The 18,895-nt window shown below is 36.6% G+C and overlaps 2 protein-coding genes across 10 annotated transcripts in view; both read left to right on the top strand.

The window, feature by feature from the left end:
- The window catches only part of LOC140135502 (septin-7-like), a 92,161-nt gene that overhangs the window by 38,675 nt on the left and 34,591 nt on the right, over positions 1 to 18,895 (top strand). For 7 of the 9 annotated variants that reach the window (XM_072157025.1, XM_072157023.1, XM_072157020.1 and 4 more), the window contains exons 5-8: positions 11,311 to 11,445; positions 12,311 to 12,428; positions 13,446 to 13,538; positions 16,680 to 16,727. In XM_072157025.1, the coding sequence (XP_072013126.1) occupies positions 11,311 to 11,445; positions 12,311 to 12,428; positions 13,446 to 13,538; positions 16,680 to 16,727 (394 nt within the window). The remainder of the gene's footprint in view (positions 1 to 11,310; positions 11,446 to 12,310; positions 12,429 to 13,445; positions 13,539 to 16,679; positions 16,728 to 18,895) is intronic. The other 2 variants (XM_072157024.1, XM_072157026.1) reach the window with 1 other exon arrangement.
- LOC140135497 (E3 SUMO-protein ligase ZBED1-like) lies at positions 1,834 to 5,082 on the top strand. The gene has a single exon (XM_072157014.1). The coding sequence runs from the start codon at positions 2,064 to 2,066 to the stop codon at positions 3,990 to 3,992; it is 1,929 nt and encodes a 642-aa protein (XP_072013115.1). The 5' UTR covers positions 1,834 to 2,063; the 3' UTR covers positions 3,993 to 5,082.

Below are 18,895 nucleotides of genomic sequence, written 5' to 3'. Positions count from 1 at the left end.
AGGGCTGGCACTTTCGCACTAAGGGGCATTCGGTGAGAGCAAAATGTACAAAATATGGGGTCATTGGGTGAGAGCATGATTTTTGGCATTCGGTGAGAGCAAAATGTGAAAAATATGGGGTCATTGGGTGAGAACATGACCTTTTTTTAAAATGGAATCTTTGGGTGAGAGCCGAAAAAGCGCCACAGAAACCTCGAAAATTGGGTATCTAGTTCTAAATGGCTTCAAATTTCCTTGTTTTTTCAAAATAAGTAACAAAATCCATGATAAATGAAAGTTGCTGTTCAAATTGGACTTGTAAGGGTCTTTGGGTGACAGATCAAATGGAAAAATAGGGGTCTTCGGGTGACAGAGCATGTGTTAAGTAAAAAAATATGGGGTCTTTGGGTGACAGCGATGCTGAAAAAGGGGTCTTAACAGCCCTACACATACGCGTCACCTCCAAAGTTGAGTGCCCCGGGGTTCACTCTTCAAAAAGTAGGGCAAAGATTTAGCTTTCTGTCCAAAATATTAGTTCAAATCACCACCAAAAAAAATTATTAGGTCAGGATTCACCTGCTAGGTGAGTGTTGGTTCTTGATATAATAATCTATATGAGGGCAAAGGTCAATGATACCCCAATGATCCCCCTTGCAAGCTTCAATAACCAGACACCCGGGAGCCATTTCCCCACCTAATGGTCATAACATTTTGGCTTCTGGTCCAAACCAAAATTACATGAACCAGGCTCTACATTTTGTTTTAAATAGAGCCAGGTAGTTAAAGCAGGTTTTGTATTTAAAATGTGTACAATTGAAATTTGAATGACTCTTACCTCTTAAAAATGGCTCCTGGTTCACTCGATAAATCCGAGGACCAGGAGCTGTTTTTTTACAAATTATGTGTGGCTCCTGGTCCAGATCACCTTATTTTGAGGCTTCTCCTTGAGAGACTATTTGTTTGGTTGAATCACCACATTTAAAATTACATTTGGTCAAGATATGGTTTTGTCTAGCAAGGTAAAGAGTACACACATTTTCAGCAACAAATTGCTGAAGGCTTGAGGAAGGTAGGGTCATGATTCCTCGTGAGTCGTGACTCCTGCATTAGTTTGCAAATCAAAATTGATTTTCCTATTATTCATATGATCAGTTAATTTGATAATCTTGGTATCTGGAGTTTGTGAGAATCCATTTTGATTCACGTAAAGTTCTATGAAATTTGCTCATCTACTTTGTTTCATCTAGAGTTGAGTGAGTGATGTATGGCACGAAAAATGTAGTAATGTACAAAATGTATAATTTCAATGGTTGCATAACTTGCATTAATTGAATTACACCTGCTAACTGAATCGATGTATAGAATGTTTGTATAACGGGGGCGGCGTGGTAGGGATGTGAGGCTGGGATTTTGAAAATAATGTTTTCAATTCTGTTGAAAAGTATGGTAAATTTGTCCAAAATTTTCTGGAATATTTTGCAAACTTCCAGTGAAATATCCGCAGTATTAGTTAGTAACAGAGTTGAAATTTTATTGACTTTCAGCCTTACATGGCACATCATCCAATCAGGGATCCCTGATTCAACCACAACCATTTAAACACATTATTTTGTATACAAAAATAATCGCAATGCACAATACAAGTCTATCTGTAGTCCCCTAAATTTGTTACTTGTCAATCCAATGTGGCAACACTGCCTAATAGTATACATGTGCAATTATGTCCCATGTGTGTGTGTGTGTGTACTGTAGTGTATACAATGCATGCACAAAGAGTCTAGTAGTATCCTGACCTGTCTGCCCTCTGACCTTTCATTTGCACAGTTGCAAAATGGAGCAGACATGTAATGTTCACAATGTGCATTTTCATACAGTGTGATTAGCTTGATTGTGTTGTTTTCTTTTTGTGCACAACTGTTTTGAAGGAAGATTTGTGTTGCTGTGCTATTCCTGAGCTGAACTATTTCACTTGCTGCATAATTGTGATGGACTTTCATGCTAACATGCTTGGACAACTTTAAGCTTACTGACTTGTGCATCGGCTTCCTAATTGCAGGGCATTGTATAAACTCTGTACTGTCTGCATGTGCAGTGTGACAATAAAGGAAACCAGTGTTGTGACCTTGTATACTGATGCTAACTCAATTCAGTGTATAATGGCATCCAGTCCGAAAGTTTCCATAGTGTGGAAATATTTCGCCAAAGTAAACCCCAAAATTACAAAATGTAAAGTGTGTCAACAAGAAATGCGTTTTTACGGCTCCACCACCGGTATGCGTCATCACCTGGAGAGAAAGCATCCATATGTTGTTGCCATGGCAGGAGACACTCTCTCTGCATCACATGCCGATGTTGTACTTGCTTATCCTGTTGCTGATAGTGAGAGTAGCAACACAGCACCTAGCACAAGCAGTGCCGTGCCATTACCCCGGGTGCTGCCACTTGTCGGAGGTGGCGATCAGAACATGGGTGCAGTGACGGAGGCGATCCTGTCTTGCATCACGCGTGATATGTTATCATTGTCAATTGTTGATGGGGTAGGCTTCAAGGAACTTCTGCATGTATTAAAGCCAACTTATCAAATTCCATCAATGAAGTACTTTGAAGATCTTTTGCGCACAAAATACATGTCGGGTCGAACCAAACTGAAAACTTTGATTCAAGATACGGACACTGTGGCTCTGTCTTGTTACACAGTGGTAGGAGCCACCTCGGAGGCCCTTGTAATCATGGTTCACCTGGTTAGCAGTGAGCATAGCGTACAGAGTTACATATTGTCAGTGAGTGAAATTGGGGACCCTGATGATAGAAGTGCAGAAGATATACTTCAGCTTGTACTTGATAACTTATCAGAGTATGACATCGACGAGGGGATGATTAGTGCTGTTGTACATGATGACTCTAAGGAGATGGCAGAGGCTATGGATTTGCTGAAACAAGCCATGAACTGTGACCCCATGAAATGTATGGGGGTATTGCTCAATGAATGTATCAGTTCAGCTTTCGTTTTTCCCGACATCGATGGAACCATAATCGCAGCAAGAAGCATTGCAAGTTACTTCAAACCTGGTACCCCAGCTGCGGCAGAGTTGGAAAAGCATGCTGGACAACAATATAGCATCGTACAGGAGGACTTGACCCATCACTGGACTAGCATCTTTGAAATGTGTGTCTCTCTCGCTAAGCAGCAACAATTCATATCCGTGGCAATTGAAGTTCTGAAGAAAGATGATGAAGTCAAAGATGTATGCCTTAATTTGACAGACCAACAGTGGGAAACTATCCATGCCATAGTCAAAGTTCTGATGCCCCTGGCTAGGGCTGTAAACGTACTTGCTCAAGAAAAATTTGTGTCAGTCTCCAGCTTGCGCGCCATTCTTCGTTCAATGGAGAAAAAGCTTGAAGTAGAAGACGATGATCCGGCATCAATGCGCAAACTGAAAGAGACTATTCATGCGTCCATGAAAGAAAGCTTCCAGCTAGAAGCATTACTTGAGAAACCAACAACGAGCACAATTGCAGCTGCTTTAGATCCACGTCACAGGACATTGAAGTATCACACACCAGAGCAGCAACGGCAGATGCGAAATTCATTGGGTCATATTGTTGAAAGTCAGCGACAGCAGACGGAACCAGAGGAAACGGAAGATGTGGCTCCACCTACTAAACGACGCAAGTCTGGGATGTCGGATCTGCTTGGATCTGACTCAGAAGATTCAGATGATGAATCGCAGCAGCGTGCATGTAATCGTTTGGAAATTGAAATTCAAGCTTACACTCTCGAAAAAGTTATGCATAAAGAGAGCGAACCACTAGAATGGTGGCATATTAATGAAACACGTTATCAGTTTCTAGCACCGGCGGCTAGAGGGTATCTTTGTATTCCGTGTACTGCTGCTTTGCCAAGAGATGCCTTTACTAAGAATCAGATCACCATTAAATCAGATTCTCCAGAACCAAATCCTGATCTGGTTGAGAGCCTTGTGTTTCTGAACTATAATGAAAAACTGTAACAATAATGTGGGCCTATTTACTCAACTTTGAGATATAAATTTGAGTCCCTCAGTATGAAGTTTACATAAATATGTTTTGTGTCCTGATGATACTTTGTCTCAATTGAGAGTTGTGTTGCAGCATTGAATCACATGTGCTAACATATCATGCAGAGAATGCATACCGGTATATACTGCGGTAGTTTGTTAATTGATACGCATGCAGTGTAATCGGGTAAAAGCACCTCGCCAAAACATACAATGTAGATGAGGCAACAAAATTTTCTCCAAAATTTTTGAATACTTGGAATGATCTCCTCCAGCTTACAATACAAGTCTACATGTACATGTATGAACACCCACTCACTCATCCCCACACACACAAGGCTATTAATTAATAGGGCTATTCCATTTGAAATGCATACAACCCAGAAGCTCCGGAAGATTTTAAATATTGGGGAGCCCAATGTCATCTCCCTACCCGTTCTGGAGCCACTGCACCCCCTATGGAAGACATTGCCTTAAATCTCCCATACAGGGGGTGAAGATTTCAAGTGGAGTCACTCTTTCAAGTAACCCCATTTGAAATGCACACTCCCTGTGTAGAAGATTTTAACATTTTCTACCATATTGGTAAAAAAATCTACATGGATTTCAAATGGAATAGCCCTATTTGGAGACATGCACATTGTGTGGAATTTTAAACCCTTTTATACTTTTAAAAAGTATATCACAGAGAATGCTGAATACCTTTGTTTTTCTCCCCCCCCCCCCCCGCACGCGAGTTTTAAACTCTGCTCAAATAAGCTTCAGATGATCAAAACTGGGAAAACTTCCATTCTTATACACATAATGAACTATTTCCACTTTGCGCTAATGACCTAACGTCAAAGCACCAGTTACCCTAAATTATGATTTAGGAATTTGTAATTAAGGCCACATAAAATTATGAATTTGTTTAACATGGGTGACCGACCCTTTAAGTGCCCCGGCAACTTTATGCTAATTTTGTAGCATCAGGTCGTTGTGGGTTGAGGCTTTCTTGCCTGGACTTGTATCAGCATTGACATTTGAAAAATAAATTATTAAAAACATGTTATAATTGTAAATAAAAAATATTTAATACAAAATGATCCCAAAAAGTGAAGAGGGAAGCAGACATGAAACAAAGTCATTGGTTTCATGTGGCCCAAATAGTGTAAGCATGCATTTTGTTATCGCAGGCGCATTTGTATACGATGTTAATATCAGCCCTCGAATTAGCCCACGGCACCCACAGCATAATGCCGTGGGTGCCCATCCCACTGCCGTAATGCCATCAAAATATGTCCTTTACAGACCGACAGCAGTCACTTGCCGTGCCCAGTCGTGCCCCTTCATTATAAAGTCGTCTATCAGACTGTTTGTGTGTGTTTTCTTCGTTTTTGAGAAATTGCCTTGGTGCCCTTCTCAAATTGTCAACAGTTGCCATGATGCCCTCTTGAAATACATGTACTTGCCTTTTCAGTGAAAATCCAAGGCAATTATCAACTTGCCCTAAAAAAAGTTGCTGTGCCCCTTCAGAGCCTTAATTTGAGGGCTGGTTAATATCATCCCATCTTGGTACCGTATTGCCTGTTTTGATGATTTATTGTAGAATATACACATGTTTATTTCTGGAAGTAGCTGTGTGTAATGTGTATCGTTAGAAATTACCTTTACTTTACAGTGTTAATTTAAACATATTGGGCTCAAAAGACAAGGGCAGGTTTGCCCCACATCATTTAATATCGTCAAAGTGAAAGGGTGTCAAACTGAAAGAATACTGGTACCTTAACGTTTGCCTAATGGGGCTATGGGCTCCCTTGATAGAACTGGAATTTTAGACACAAAATAAAAGTGCCCTCCCATAAAAATCTGGGCAAAAAATAAGGGCACATATCCGTAATTCTTGTTGGGATTTTTAGAGGAGGGAACTCTCTATTTGTACATAAAATTTACCCCAAGGCAAAGGAGCCCAAGTGCGCTATTAGGCAAACGTTTACGGTATAGGTGACCCCTCGGCACAACTGAGCCCTGAAGTCGCCAATCATCATTTTTGAGATATTCAACCAAAATATTCTGCTTGAAATTAGCTTTAAAATGATGTATATCATGTCTATAGTACTTGACATTTAAGGAGTGAAAAATCAATAAAACAGTCAATAAATCATTTGTTTCCTATTGTTTATTGTTAAGTTCGATGGAGCATATCTCAATAGTGGCACTGGCGATATCCGGGCTCAGTTGTGCCGAGGGGTCACATATGTGTAATTAATTATAATCCCATTTCACTTTTAAAATTTAACCAATCAGTGTCCAAATCATTTTGCCCAATCATGATGCAAATACCTACAGTATACGTAACAGTGGTGCAATTTTTTTTGCACTTCATACCTATAATTTTGTTACACTAAAATTGTCACTTATACAGGTACATAAGACTATTTTTGGTGCTTGTGATTGTGTTGGAAATGTCAAATGTTGTTTGATATGTTTTGTTTTGTGTATTACTACTATGTTAATCGTTATTAAACAATTGAATCAAATGTACACAATTGGCATTCTTTCCTCTAGTGTGCCAAATCAGTTGCTGGGATGAAGTTGATTAATTGTATGGTCAAAAAAGAAGTGCAAAATTGTCACAAAAAGTGGACATTTTTGTAATTGTGGGTTTTTACTGCCCTAGGTAAAATGCTCCCCCCCTCCTAGTGCCGCAACTCCTATACATTTATAATGTAGTGTTGTTTCAAACAAGTTGCACTGATCCAGCCATCCCTCCCTCCCCCCTCCCCATCTGTAACAAAATGTTTTCAAAAGCATTGGAGAAACATAGTCAACATTTTTAGCTTCCTCCCTCCCTCCCTCCCTCCCTATACTTAATACCTACCTACCTACCTACCCATGGCACCCACCCTAACAAAACTGGTTTCCTTTATAGGATGGCATTGATCTTTTGGTTTGTTACTTCAGGCTGCGATCACATAGAAGTATACGGCATTCGCTATACGAAATAGCGAATACCGTATACTTCTATGTGATCGCAGCCTAAGTGAACCTTGTAAAATACAGTTTATGCCAATTATCCCTGTTGAACCTCTTATGTTTAATGTTGCATTCAATAATAATTGTTATCTTGGTGTTGAGCCAATTATTCACCATAAATGTTTTGCCAACATGTTTTGTTCTGTCGGTGTATATATTAATGAGTTCATGTTATTAAAGCATGTTTCAAAAATATGTTATTGTGTTTACTTTGTGTCTGATTTACTGTAAATCTCCAGGTTTGCTCCCTTTCCAAATTGCCATCACAATTCTTTTGCATTGTCAATACAGTGTGTGGATTAGGGGACCAGTGGTAGTTGCATAGCCAGGACTTTTTGGGGGTGGGCAAGGCAACTTTTAAGATGGAAAATTTTGACAAAAATTGTCAGAAATGGGCTAAAAAGTACAAAAATGACTAAAATCTTACAATATCAGGGTTGCTTATATTCTAGTACTTTACAAGGGGGGGGGGGGGCACATCCCACTGGGCTACAATGTACACCACTGATGGGGGGGGGGGGTCATGTCTTTGGATTGGATAGGGATGTGCAGTGCAGCTGGGATTCCAAAAACATACCCCAAAAATATACCAAATTTGACAAAGAAGCACAAAAATATTAATTTGTATTTTTTGTTCAAAATTGCGGTAAATGTTCCCACAATGAATCTGCACTTATTCCAGATTTTTGGAGAAATATTAAAAAAGCACCATCTTGAAACCATTTGCTAAAAATTACGACTTTTGGTATGGTATATTTTTCTGTTTCTTGGAGAATCTGTATATTGATGGGTCTACTTTAAGATTCTCAGCAACATACCCTTACCCAATCGAAACTTTTGAGTACCCCTTGACTTTTAGGCCATATAAGAAAATAAAGGAAAGGGAAACAAAACACACAAACAAAAAGGATTACAGTGACTGAAGAGGTTCATCAGGTCTGTTAATTATCAGCTATTTTGATTTCATTTGTTAAGACCAAATGAAAAACTTGCATTTTTCTATTCTGCAAGTTTTTCATTTGGTCTTGACAGATGAAGTCAAAATAGATACGGGGCTGGCATTTTCTTTTGAAGGGGGTGGGTCCCAAATATACCGGGGGTCATACATTTTTGGAACGAAAAATAGGGAGTGTCATAAAATTTTTGATGACCAAAATGTAGGGAGTCACAAGATGACCCCATTGACCACAGATAGGCCTAGTGTGTTTATTTTATTCAAAAAGACTGATTTCAATACAATTTTAGCCTATTTAGGGGGTAAGGTGTATCGGGGGGGGGGGGATCATAAATTTTTTGTTGCCAAAATAGGGGGGTCGCAATTTTATTGACGGCAACTTTTTTTTAATTTGGGACCCCCCTTTCCGAAGAAATGCCAGTCCCCTAAGGATTACACAGACCGCACTCTAGTTTTGGAGAAAATTACCAAATTTAGGGAATAGCAACTGAAGTTTGGTTGTTGATAGCATAACAGCTACAGAAGAGCATACATGTACCATTGGCATAGCCAGGTTTTGGGATGAGGCAAGGGGGAAGCTGCCCCCTTTGGCGGCTATACCACTGGAACATACCAGTAACAGTTTGCTTCTCAAGTCAAAATCAACTTGATACAGTTGAGCATTACAATTTACCAGTAAAAACCAATGTTTGATGCAAACGAGCAATTATCATTTATTGGCAAGAACCAAGGATGCAAATCTTCAGGAAATTTTGCTTGAATCTGTACAAAGTAAAAGTATAGGGCAATACACAATTTCAGGAAATGTTAAAGCAATTTCAGGAAATTATGTCTCTGCATGTTTTCATCCCTGGTGAACAGATACTTGAATGGACAATTAACACATGATTATGGACCGTTCACAAACACTTGTTGGGGGTTGATGCAAAAAAAAAATTCGGGCCCCCCTTTTGACATGAAAATTATGGGTCAACCCCATAGAAAAGCATATAAACTCAATTTTCCCAGGAAAATTTATGATCATTTTTTCAGCCCCCCCTTTGGAGGGTCAAGACTTTTCAGCCCCTTTTTTTGCAGGGCCCCTAACAAGTGTTTGTGAATGGTCCCTTATAGAACACTCATCAAACAAGTGAATCAACCAAGATGCTGATGAAGTAAATAATGCATTGCACCTTCAGTTAAGTTGGCATAGTACTACCATGGAAGAAAGAGATAAGAAGGAACCACAACGAACGCATTCACTTTGTCCACTCCCTTTACCGACATTTAATTGACATTGTTATTCATGAGGATTTACTTTGATCATTCCCCCGCGTTAAATAGGTGATTGGTATTGTACTCCATGTATTTGCATGTCTTCTGGAGCGTGTCTGAAGGATGATTTGAACTAATGACCTTCCGTGCAAGCACTCTATAGGATTTTCTCTGGTGACGTGATCATCGGTCATTGATAGCCTACATCTTTTTCTTCCATTTCGCCCAATTTCCCGAACTTTGATGACTTTTTTCTTAGAGTTGGCAGTCTTTGGCACTGAAACGAAGTTAGCTAGTTACGATTATACACATATAAACTATTAAATTAAACAGGTTTCATGTACCGGACTCAACCGGAACATTGTGCATTATTTAAGAACATTTTGCATCTATTTTTCATCGAAAAAGTCACCCAAAATCTTACCTTATTTGCTAAAGATGAAACTCAGCAAAAAACCGGCCGATTTTGATGACCTTTTCGATGTGTTAAAGGACATTTTCTACACAACACGATCAAGAAAACAGATTGACTGTAGATCCCAAAACAAAGCTACTATACATGTTCAGAGCATCAGTGAAATTCCATAATCTTACTTCTGGGTAGCGTTTGTTTGTTCTTGAACGGGTTTGTTATAGTTTTTTTCCAGTAATGATTTCGCCAAGCATCGATCGCGGTAAATGGATCATACATGAAAGTAAGTACCATTGGTAGCTTTTCTTTTCATGCGTCAATAGAAAAGCGGATTAAAACTTGGCCGATCGAAGTCGTTGTGGTTCCTTCTCATCACTTTCTTCCATGGTACTACATGGAGCAGAAAATATTAGGATTCCATTTTAATAAATGCAATTTGTGATAAATAGTGACAATATTAACCACTGTGCATGCATGCATTCCATGTGATGCTATGATGCAATCAGCCCAAGTCATATAAACCCGATCTCTGGCTGGGCCAGCGAAATCCCTGTGGCTACCGGTCAGTAACTGATCTTCTACTTCATGCAAGGTGTCCGAGGTTTGAATCCTGGGGACCAAGTGACATCTTTTCTACTTTTTTATTTCTTCATTCCCTTCCAATAGCAAAAACTAAGGGTTCCTAAAAGGTTAATCAAAATTAAATGGTCTCCACAACCTCCCTCTCTTTTTTGGTTTTCCACGAAAATGCACCTCTCCCTTGCACATAATGCCAACTTTTGTAAAACCCATAATTATTGCATATAGTTTGGAATGTGTTAATTGCTTTTATTTATTTATTTGTTTTCTGTTTTGTTTTATACTCGCTTCTTTCAAGACTTCTTAAGAGGATATACTAGTAGTAATTTTGCCAGCAAAAAAAACCCAAACATTTCACACCAAAATTTTCACAACTTCCAAATCATAGAGAAAGGGTAATGATATCAACAACAACTAAGAATTGCCAATGTATGTGTATTTGATGACGGCCCTTTACCAAATGCATGACAGAATAATTGGTACATATTCCATTTATTTGAGGGTACTCAATTTTACTTTAATAGGGCTGTGTAATAATTATGAGCCCTTTGAGTAAAATTTTCTAAATGGTGTGCCAAAAATTGCCCCCCCCCCATCTTGATCTGCCAAAAAATGCAAACATTTTTGGTTCTCACTTTGCCAGCCTTAAATGGTTTATGGGGGTGTAGCGAGCAGGAAATTGCGCATATTTTGGACATTTCTGTACTGTTTTCCTAAGCCTTTTAGAGCATGTTATTGGTTTGCCAAAACTTGCTTTCGATAAGGAGCAAAAAATATAAGAACATTGTCATAACTTTACAACCAAGTATGTCAAAGACGTCAGGATTTCAGCATCAGTAGGCTTGGGTAATGAGCAAGTTAGTAATGGTAATAACTCAATGTTTGACTTGAGTCTGAGTTTATCAGATTTTGTCAAACAATTTTATCAAGTACAAAGAGGAGAAGTTTTCAATTTTGAAAATGTATATATTGAGCCAACATTTTGTATCTTGAATCACGAACCAAGACTTTGTTATTTCGTTATTATCTTAAATCATTAACCAAGTCTTCTATTTGTTTCTTTGTTATTGTTATAGTTGGACACCAATCCTGGATCACATAGACAGCAAATTTGAAGACTATTTGAATGCAGAATCCCGAGTAAACAGACGTACCATCCCAGACAAACGAGTCCATTGTTGTCTTTATTTCATTGCCCCATCAGGACATGGGTGAGCTATTTTATAATTATTCCCATACATCAAATTGGTTACAGAATCCTGAGTTTTGTATAATGAAAGTAAATTAAATAATGATAAGGCCAAGAAAAAAAATGGTTTGTCTCGCGAACATTTGCCAAAAAAGCTAAGTGCTATGTGATTTTTTTTTTTTTTTAGTGAAAAGATGTTTTTTCCCCAGTCGGCGTAATGCTATTTTTTTGTAGAAAAGGAAATCGCACAACATAGTCAGTGCTGTATGTACTATACTGCGAGTATGAGGATATACAAAGCGGGGCAAACGACTAGGCATTGTGACGGGCTGAAGAAACTACATGGAATCCAAAAAGGAAAAACACCAATCCTTTGAAAAGAGCAGCGGCACATAGGCTAATGCGCTGAATCGGCGTCACATACTTATGCTCGTGGGTTTGTGAGACAAAGCTTTTTTTTTTCTTGGCCTAAACTAGAATCTTGCCAAAAGAAGTTTAAATTTTTGGAACAGTAAGTACTTAATTTAAAAATATGAAATATATGAAGTATGAAAAATTAAATTTAAACTTATTAAAGAATGTAAAAAAGTTAGCAATAGATGTGAATATAGGCTGGTTGTCTTCAACAGCCTTTCAAAATCCAACTTCAAAACATTGGCAATTGTCTGAGCAAGTTTGAGAATATCTTTGCAACCTTCTTTACTGTCACAGTACATGTAGAACTGCAAAAAGTTTCTGAACTTGAGAGCATTCACAAAATTACAGATTTTATGTGTGAGTTGCTGATGTGATTGATATTTTAAGACCCAGGTAAAGGCCTCAATTGGTGGTGTCTGTTCTACTCCCATTTCTCACTTCAAACTCTTGGATGCATTTTATTTTTACAGGTTGAAACCATTAGATGTAGAGTTTATGAAGAGGTTACATGAAAAGGTGAACATTATACCACTGATAGCCAAGGCAGACACACTCACACCATTGGAATGTAGAGAATTTAAGAAACAGGTGAGTGAGACAGGCCTCAAAACAAGGCAGGCCCTTGGACTGAATGAATGCCCTGCAAAGTAAGGGCCCTGGATTTCTTGTAGGGCCCTCAACTTTTGCACTGGAAGTGAATTTTGTGTGCTAATCCTGGCTTAAGGGATATAAAATGAGCGTTTATTGCGTTTCCACAGTATTTTTTGTGGGACATGAGAGCACCTCAGACCTATCGAATTGCATTCTGAATACGAAGCATGTCTTTCTGATATCAAATATTTTTCATTTTTGAAAATCACAATATAATACAAATTTTATGACAAATTATAAAAATTTGATATTTTTCAAATTTTGATATATAACAGTCCTCAAGTAAATTATATAAATCTAATGACATATTCTTAAAGTGTATGTAGCAGGGAGGAAAAGTTGACGGTCAATTGAAAATTTTGACCTTTCATATTGAAGCTATGGATTTTTTCCCAAAAAGACCTAATTTTTTTGGTGTTTTGGGAAAAAAATCCATATCTTCAATACTGTAAAGGTCAAAATTTTCAATTGATCGCTGGCTTTTCATCCCACCTACATACACTTTAAGTATAAATCATCAGATTTGTAAAGTTTACTTCAAGTACTGTTAAATATCAAAAATATAAATTTTAATGATTTGCCATAAAATGTGTATTAAATTGCTAATTTCAAAAATCAAAATTATTTGATATCAGAATGACATTCTTCGTATTCAGAATGCAATTCGATATGTCTGATGTGCTCTAATGTCCCACAATAAAAACTGTCCAAACGTTCATACCCCAGCCCTTAAACAAGATGAACAGAAATAATATTATAAAACAAAATACAACTATGATGCTGATAGATTCCCCTCCAATTTTAGTTTCCTTCTGGAAAGGGAAGCAAACCCCTTTTCATAAATAACATTGGCTTAGGAAGATTTTCAACATTGGGGGGAGCTGAATGTTTTGATGGATGAAATAATGCGAACTGTTTTTGTCTAATGTGAATTCTTTGTTTTCTATTCTACAGATAATGAAAGAAATTAATGAGAACAAGATCAAAATTTATGAGTTTCCAGATATTGAAGAAGATGAAGAGACAAAAGAAAATAAAAAGTTGGCGGTAGGTTACCATAGAAACAACTTTTTTTAAAACAATAATTGGTATTAATATTTGAGAGTGGTTTGTATAGTAGGATTAAATTGAGTGATTTTTTTGCATGTTTCAAGTTTGATTTAATTGATTTGCAGCATTCTTTAGTTTGATTTTTTCATTTTTATTTTGAATGAAAACTAATTCATTGAATAACTTTGCATAATTGTGTGAAATTAGTTTGAGTCATGTGATTTTGTAAGCACAGCACACTGCAAACAGGTGTTCATAATCTGATTGTGGAACGGAAATTTTAAATTATGTTAAAATGACTTTCCGCAAAGGTGTGAATAAAGCTGTTTGAATGTTTGTAATGCACTCTTTTGAAATTAATTCATTATTATTTAAAAAATGAATTCTTTCAAATTATCCTTCAGGCTATGATATTTTTTGTTTCAGTATCAATGTTTTTAAAATAAAAAATTAGGGTATGAATGAATAAAGCAGTTGTGGTTTCTGTCAAATTACCTTGTTTAAAAAAATTATCTACAAATATGATCAGGAATTTGAAATAATCCAGAACCAATTCAGCCCACTCAAAGCCAATACAGCCCACAGTGACGTGTGATGCAACTCACTCAGTCTTGACTGTGTTACTCAATATTACAGCAGGCTATATAACTGAAGGATAAAGTCACTATGGACCGCAATGGCCTCATCCCAATGGCATAGTTCAATAACCTCAATTAAACAATCATTCATAGGTCAAAATTTGACCTCAAGTTTCAGAGTATGAGTTTTTGTACCCAAATTTTCAAAGGTCATTCAATGAATGTGCAAATGTATTAGGGTTAAAGAACTGTGTCTTAATAGATGAGCATGTTGTGGATCCTAGTGAGTTATCAAGCTTTTATATAGCTCTAATTAATCTAGAGTTGCAAACTCTTGTGGTCCAAGATCAAGGCAGAACCTTGATATGTATCCTGGCTCTTTCAAACAAACCAAAGCAATGAGTTGGTTCTATAATAGACCATGACTTTATCAAGTGAAGGTTAGCTGCACCTATTGTGGTAATAATGTCCTTGCATTCATTCAACATGTTATATTCATGAATCACATTAGAATGAATGTATGCCTGAAAGCAGCTCAATTGTCGCAGTTGGCCGACTTAGTAGAAACTCTTTATTTAAACTACAGTTGTGAAAAGTCACACTAGACCATGCATGTAAGATTATTTCTAAGAAAAGCCAAGTTGTAACTCAGTACAGTCATATATTTTGACAAAACTGGCAATTTGAGTATGAACTGATGACTTAAGTAAAAGATAGCACCTGATAGCAGCCCAGTCTGAAGAGACACATGTCTAAAAGTAGCTCGAGTGGGTGTGTCATTCACACATTGCTGAACACGGGGCCCACATAACAGAAAAAAACAGATCATGAATGAACTTGTAGACTATTACAAGATAGTGTCTAATTATGAGCCCAATTTTGCAACCAATATATCAGCAAGCCAACACCTGTTGATGAGTTGTTGCATGATTCATCCTAATAAGCCATGTGGAATCGAATGGTGTGTGCATTGCATACAAGGTAATTTGACAGTGACTTATTGGAGCATGAGATAGATATAGGCCTACTCATTCACTGTGAGTTTCACTATGTGATGGGTATCGTAGGTATGTAGGGTAGGATAGGGGCCATTCACCTTGCATGAGGATTATGTCATTAAGCACAGTGATTAATATTTGAAGTAGTAGGCGGTTCAGAGCAGTTATAAAATCATTATATTGTATAATATCTCCTTCAGGTTAACTTTTTTTTGGGTTCATCATTTAGTTTTCCAGTTTAAGAGTCGATAGAATCCTAGTTTTTTGGCAAACTGCTGATGAACAAACCATACCTACTTTTGAATTGCAGTGGCTTACTAGATATAGAGATTTATTTGAATGAAATAATTGATTTAGATGTTATGATTAGCATATGTTTTGCTGCATGTAGGCCTGCAATGCATCGTGGCCAGGAATAAATAGTTGAATCTATTACATAGTTTTGCAGTGTTTTTTAATGCTTTCTTAATTACATTGATTCATTTTTCAAAGTACCTTAGTATTTCTAAGAGCTTGTTTGAGTGTAATTGCTTTATTAGTTGTACACCTGTTGACATGTGTTTGAATCTCATCCATTTACTCTAATCCTGACATATTCTCATTATTACAAGTTCCCTGTTTATTATTTTTCAATTTATGCACTAAGACCCATGGGAAGGAAATGTTAGAATCCAGACTAAGGGATGAATTGTGAATTTGAGTTGAAAAAGATTTTAGAATTTGAATTGAGAAGTTCAGAATATAGTTTTACATGGCAAAAAGCACCTGATTGTATTTGTAAAGATTTCACAAAAAGTAATTTGGCTGTTGCAAATACGCCTATAGCTCCATAAATCACCTTTCTTTCAATGTTAAAATATTATGAATATGATTAATAGTCCTGAAGTTATTGGTGCATATGTAATGGCTTGGTCATTTTTTGTGATGTCTTTTTGTTGTATCATTTTGGTGTTAGGTTAATTTGAACTAAAAAGCATCTTTCTGAAGTGGCTTTAAAGTGAGAGGGTTGGGATGTAAAAAGGGCAATTTGAATTCATTGCAAAGGGTTGCTATCATCAGAGCACTACCAATATCCTTCCCAATGTCACATAACAATAAATTCGGCAACGGTATTGGTATCACAATTTATACATTTTGATTATGGGATTCATTCCTAATTGGCTATTGATATATAAAAATATGAAACCATATCCCAAAGCACTGTCATTTGGATGAATAATCAACTTCAGGTGTATTAATTGCCCTACATTTTATAGCCCCATTGCTAGTAATGAGTCAATTATTATTGGCCCAATGAACTGAATGATTCATTTTCATTCTTGATCGACTTATTCTGTTCATTGATTCCATTTTTAATGACTTCAACGAAGCAATTGGACTATAAAATCATATTTACCCAACCTCAACGGGTCACATTTTGATTTGATTTTTGTTTTTTGTTGTCACCTCGCTTGTTTTATCCTCTCATGCGTTCCTTTTCTCCTCTTCCTGTTCCTGTTGTCATTCCTATTTGATCCCTTGCCTTCCTTTGTGTCATGTGATGTGTCATGTGATAATTATAGCGGAGGAATGGACCTAAAGACAAAGAGCACACACCCAACAGTCTCAAGGTAGTAACCTCATAACCTCACTTACCTTAGTAACCATCTCATTTAATCATCATTCTATGTTGCAATTAAATGTTCTGAACAAGTTATTCAGTTTCTTTTGCCACTGGAACACTTTGGCATTAAGAGCCACCTCACTATGTTATGGTACAGTGAGTATGGGGACATAACACAGATTTTCTACTATAATACTTTCCACATTCATTGGAATAACTTTAATTTCAGTAATGGTTGTCTTTTCAATTGAGGGGCACCACATTGTGCAGTCATTACATTTGTTCCTATTTTGGGCAATGTTAAAGGTCCAGTGCTCTGTAATCTATTTCCAAGGTCTCACTGTTCACAAGGGCAGTCTTCAGTGAACAGCTCTTTTCAGAGCCATCCGGCAAGAAAGCTTGACAGTTCCAAACCTGTCTAACGGCAAACCGCTAAACACTTACTAATTGTTATGAACTCCTGTCGTAAAAGCCTATTCCACAATCTATTCCCAACACACTCCAATATAATAATGGAATATATTATAGTCCAAGTAAAAATGAAAAATATTTGTACCAATACCATATCAGTTATTGGGAGATGGATATATTTGCTGATTTGATTTCAAATTAATAATTCAGAATCTTACAAGTTTCAACTGGGAAACTTGATAGACTTGTTCAGAACATCTTTTTTTCTTATGTGCACACTAACATAATTTAAGGAATAACTTTTTTTTACTACTAACATACTTGATATCCTGGTATTCATGGTATTCTGTAATTTTATCTCATCTTGAGGAATTGGGCAATGCACATTTTGTAGTTTAAAGAAAATTTCCATAATTATTTCTGTCCAGTCTCCCAGATATAAATCACTGCATCAGATTCATCAGGGCCTAGATTTCGTTTTGGTTTGCGAGAATCAAATCCATCATAGTCACTGCATTACTGTATGATGCAATCTTCTGAGACTCATAACGAGGATCGATTCTGTGATTCGCATTGAAATCTAGGCCCTAATTTATCATTTGTTCTACCATTCAATAAATCTGTTATGAAGTTTATGTACATACAAGACATGCATGCATATATTGATATCTCCACCAGAGTTAGACACACGGAGATGACATTTCAAAGCAAGAGATTGCTGGAGACAAAACTGAAATGCGTATTGTTATCATAAACTTTGACTCAAAATGAATAGAAAAATTGTAACTATGTTATATAATATATATTTATTCCAACGTGAAGGGTTATAACATCTTTGTCTTACATGTATATCTTTCATGTTTTCCCATCATTTTTTTTTCATTTTATTTTAAACCTTTTACCGAAATCCTTTGGCTAAATTATGTTTGATTTTGTTTGCTGATTTCTAGTAAATACCTTGATAATAAAATTCACATTTTAACAAGAATATCAAATGCATAATATTTTTACTTTTTGTAAACAAAAAAATTAATTTCAATTCATTTTATTGGATTTTAAGTTTTGTTTGCTCATTAAATGTTAACAAAATATGCTTCTGCATGTATGTTGATAAATAATAATCTCATAAAACAGATTTGTAAACTTCATAAATATGTGTGATTCAAATGCTATCAAGCTAAATAATGCAACCATTGCGATTGAAGTGTGCCAAATTATGAAAAAAGTCATTTCATGGTCAGCTAGTACATGTATTTTACTAATTAATCCATTAATTATCAATCATTAGTTTTCACTGCTAGAGCTCATCAATAATTGACCATATTTCAATTTGTCACTGGCATTGATGAGCTCGCCATGCATTGCTGTAGCTAATTAACCTGTCATTTTAATTAAATCAAATTTTTTGCATATCATCAGCATAAGCATTTCCTGATGACAATATTGTACAATAATAAATTAATATTAATAATAATTGTTATCATATATATATTGGTATATATGCTATTCCAGTTGAATCCATACACCCCCTATTGAAGACATAACCTTAATCTTCCACACAGGGAGTGTGAATTTCAAATGGTGTTACCTGAATGGGATGTCTGCATTTGAAATCTACGCTACCTGTATGGGAAATTAAGGTCATTTTTTTTGCATAGGGGGTGTATGGATTTCAACTGCAATATCCCAATGTACAATAATAACTTTAATAAATAATATTTGTGATGATACATTTTTATCGCTATCATAATAACTTCAAAATAT

Source organism: Amphiura filiformis, chromosome 16 (genome assembly GCF_039555335.1).
Source record: "Amphiura filiformis chromosome 16, Afil_fr2py, whole genome shotgun sequence".
NCBI lineage: Eukaryota > Metazoa > Echinodermata > Ophiuroidea > Amphilepidida > Amphiuridae > Amphiura > Amphiura filiformis.
Note: the sequence above shows the minus strand (reverse complement) of the source record. Positions and strands in the feature narration are given on the sequence as shown.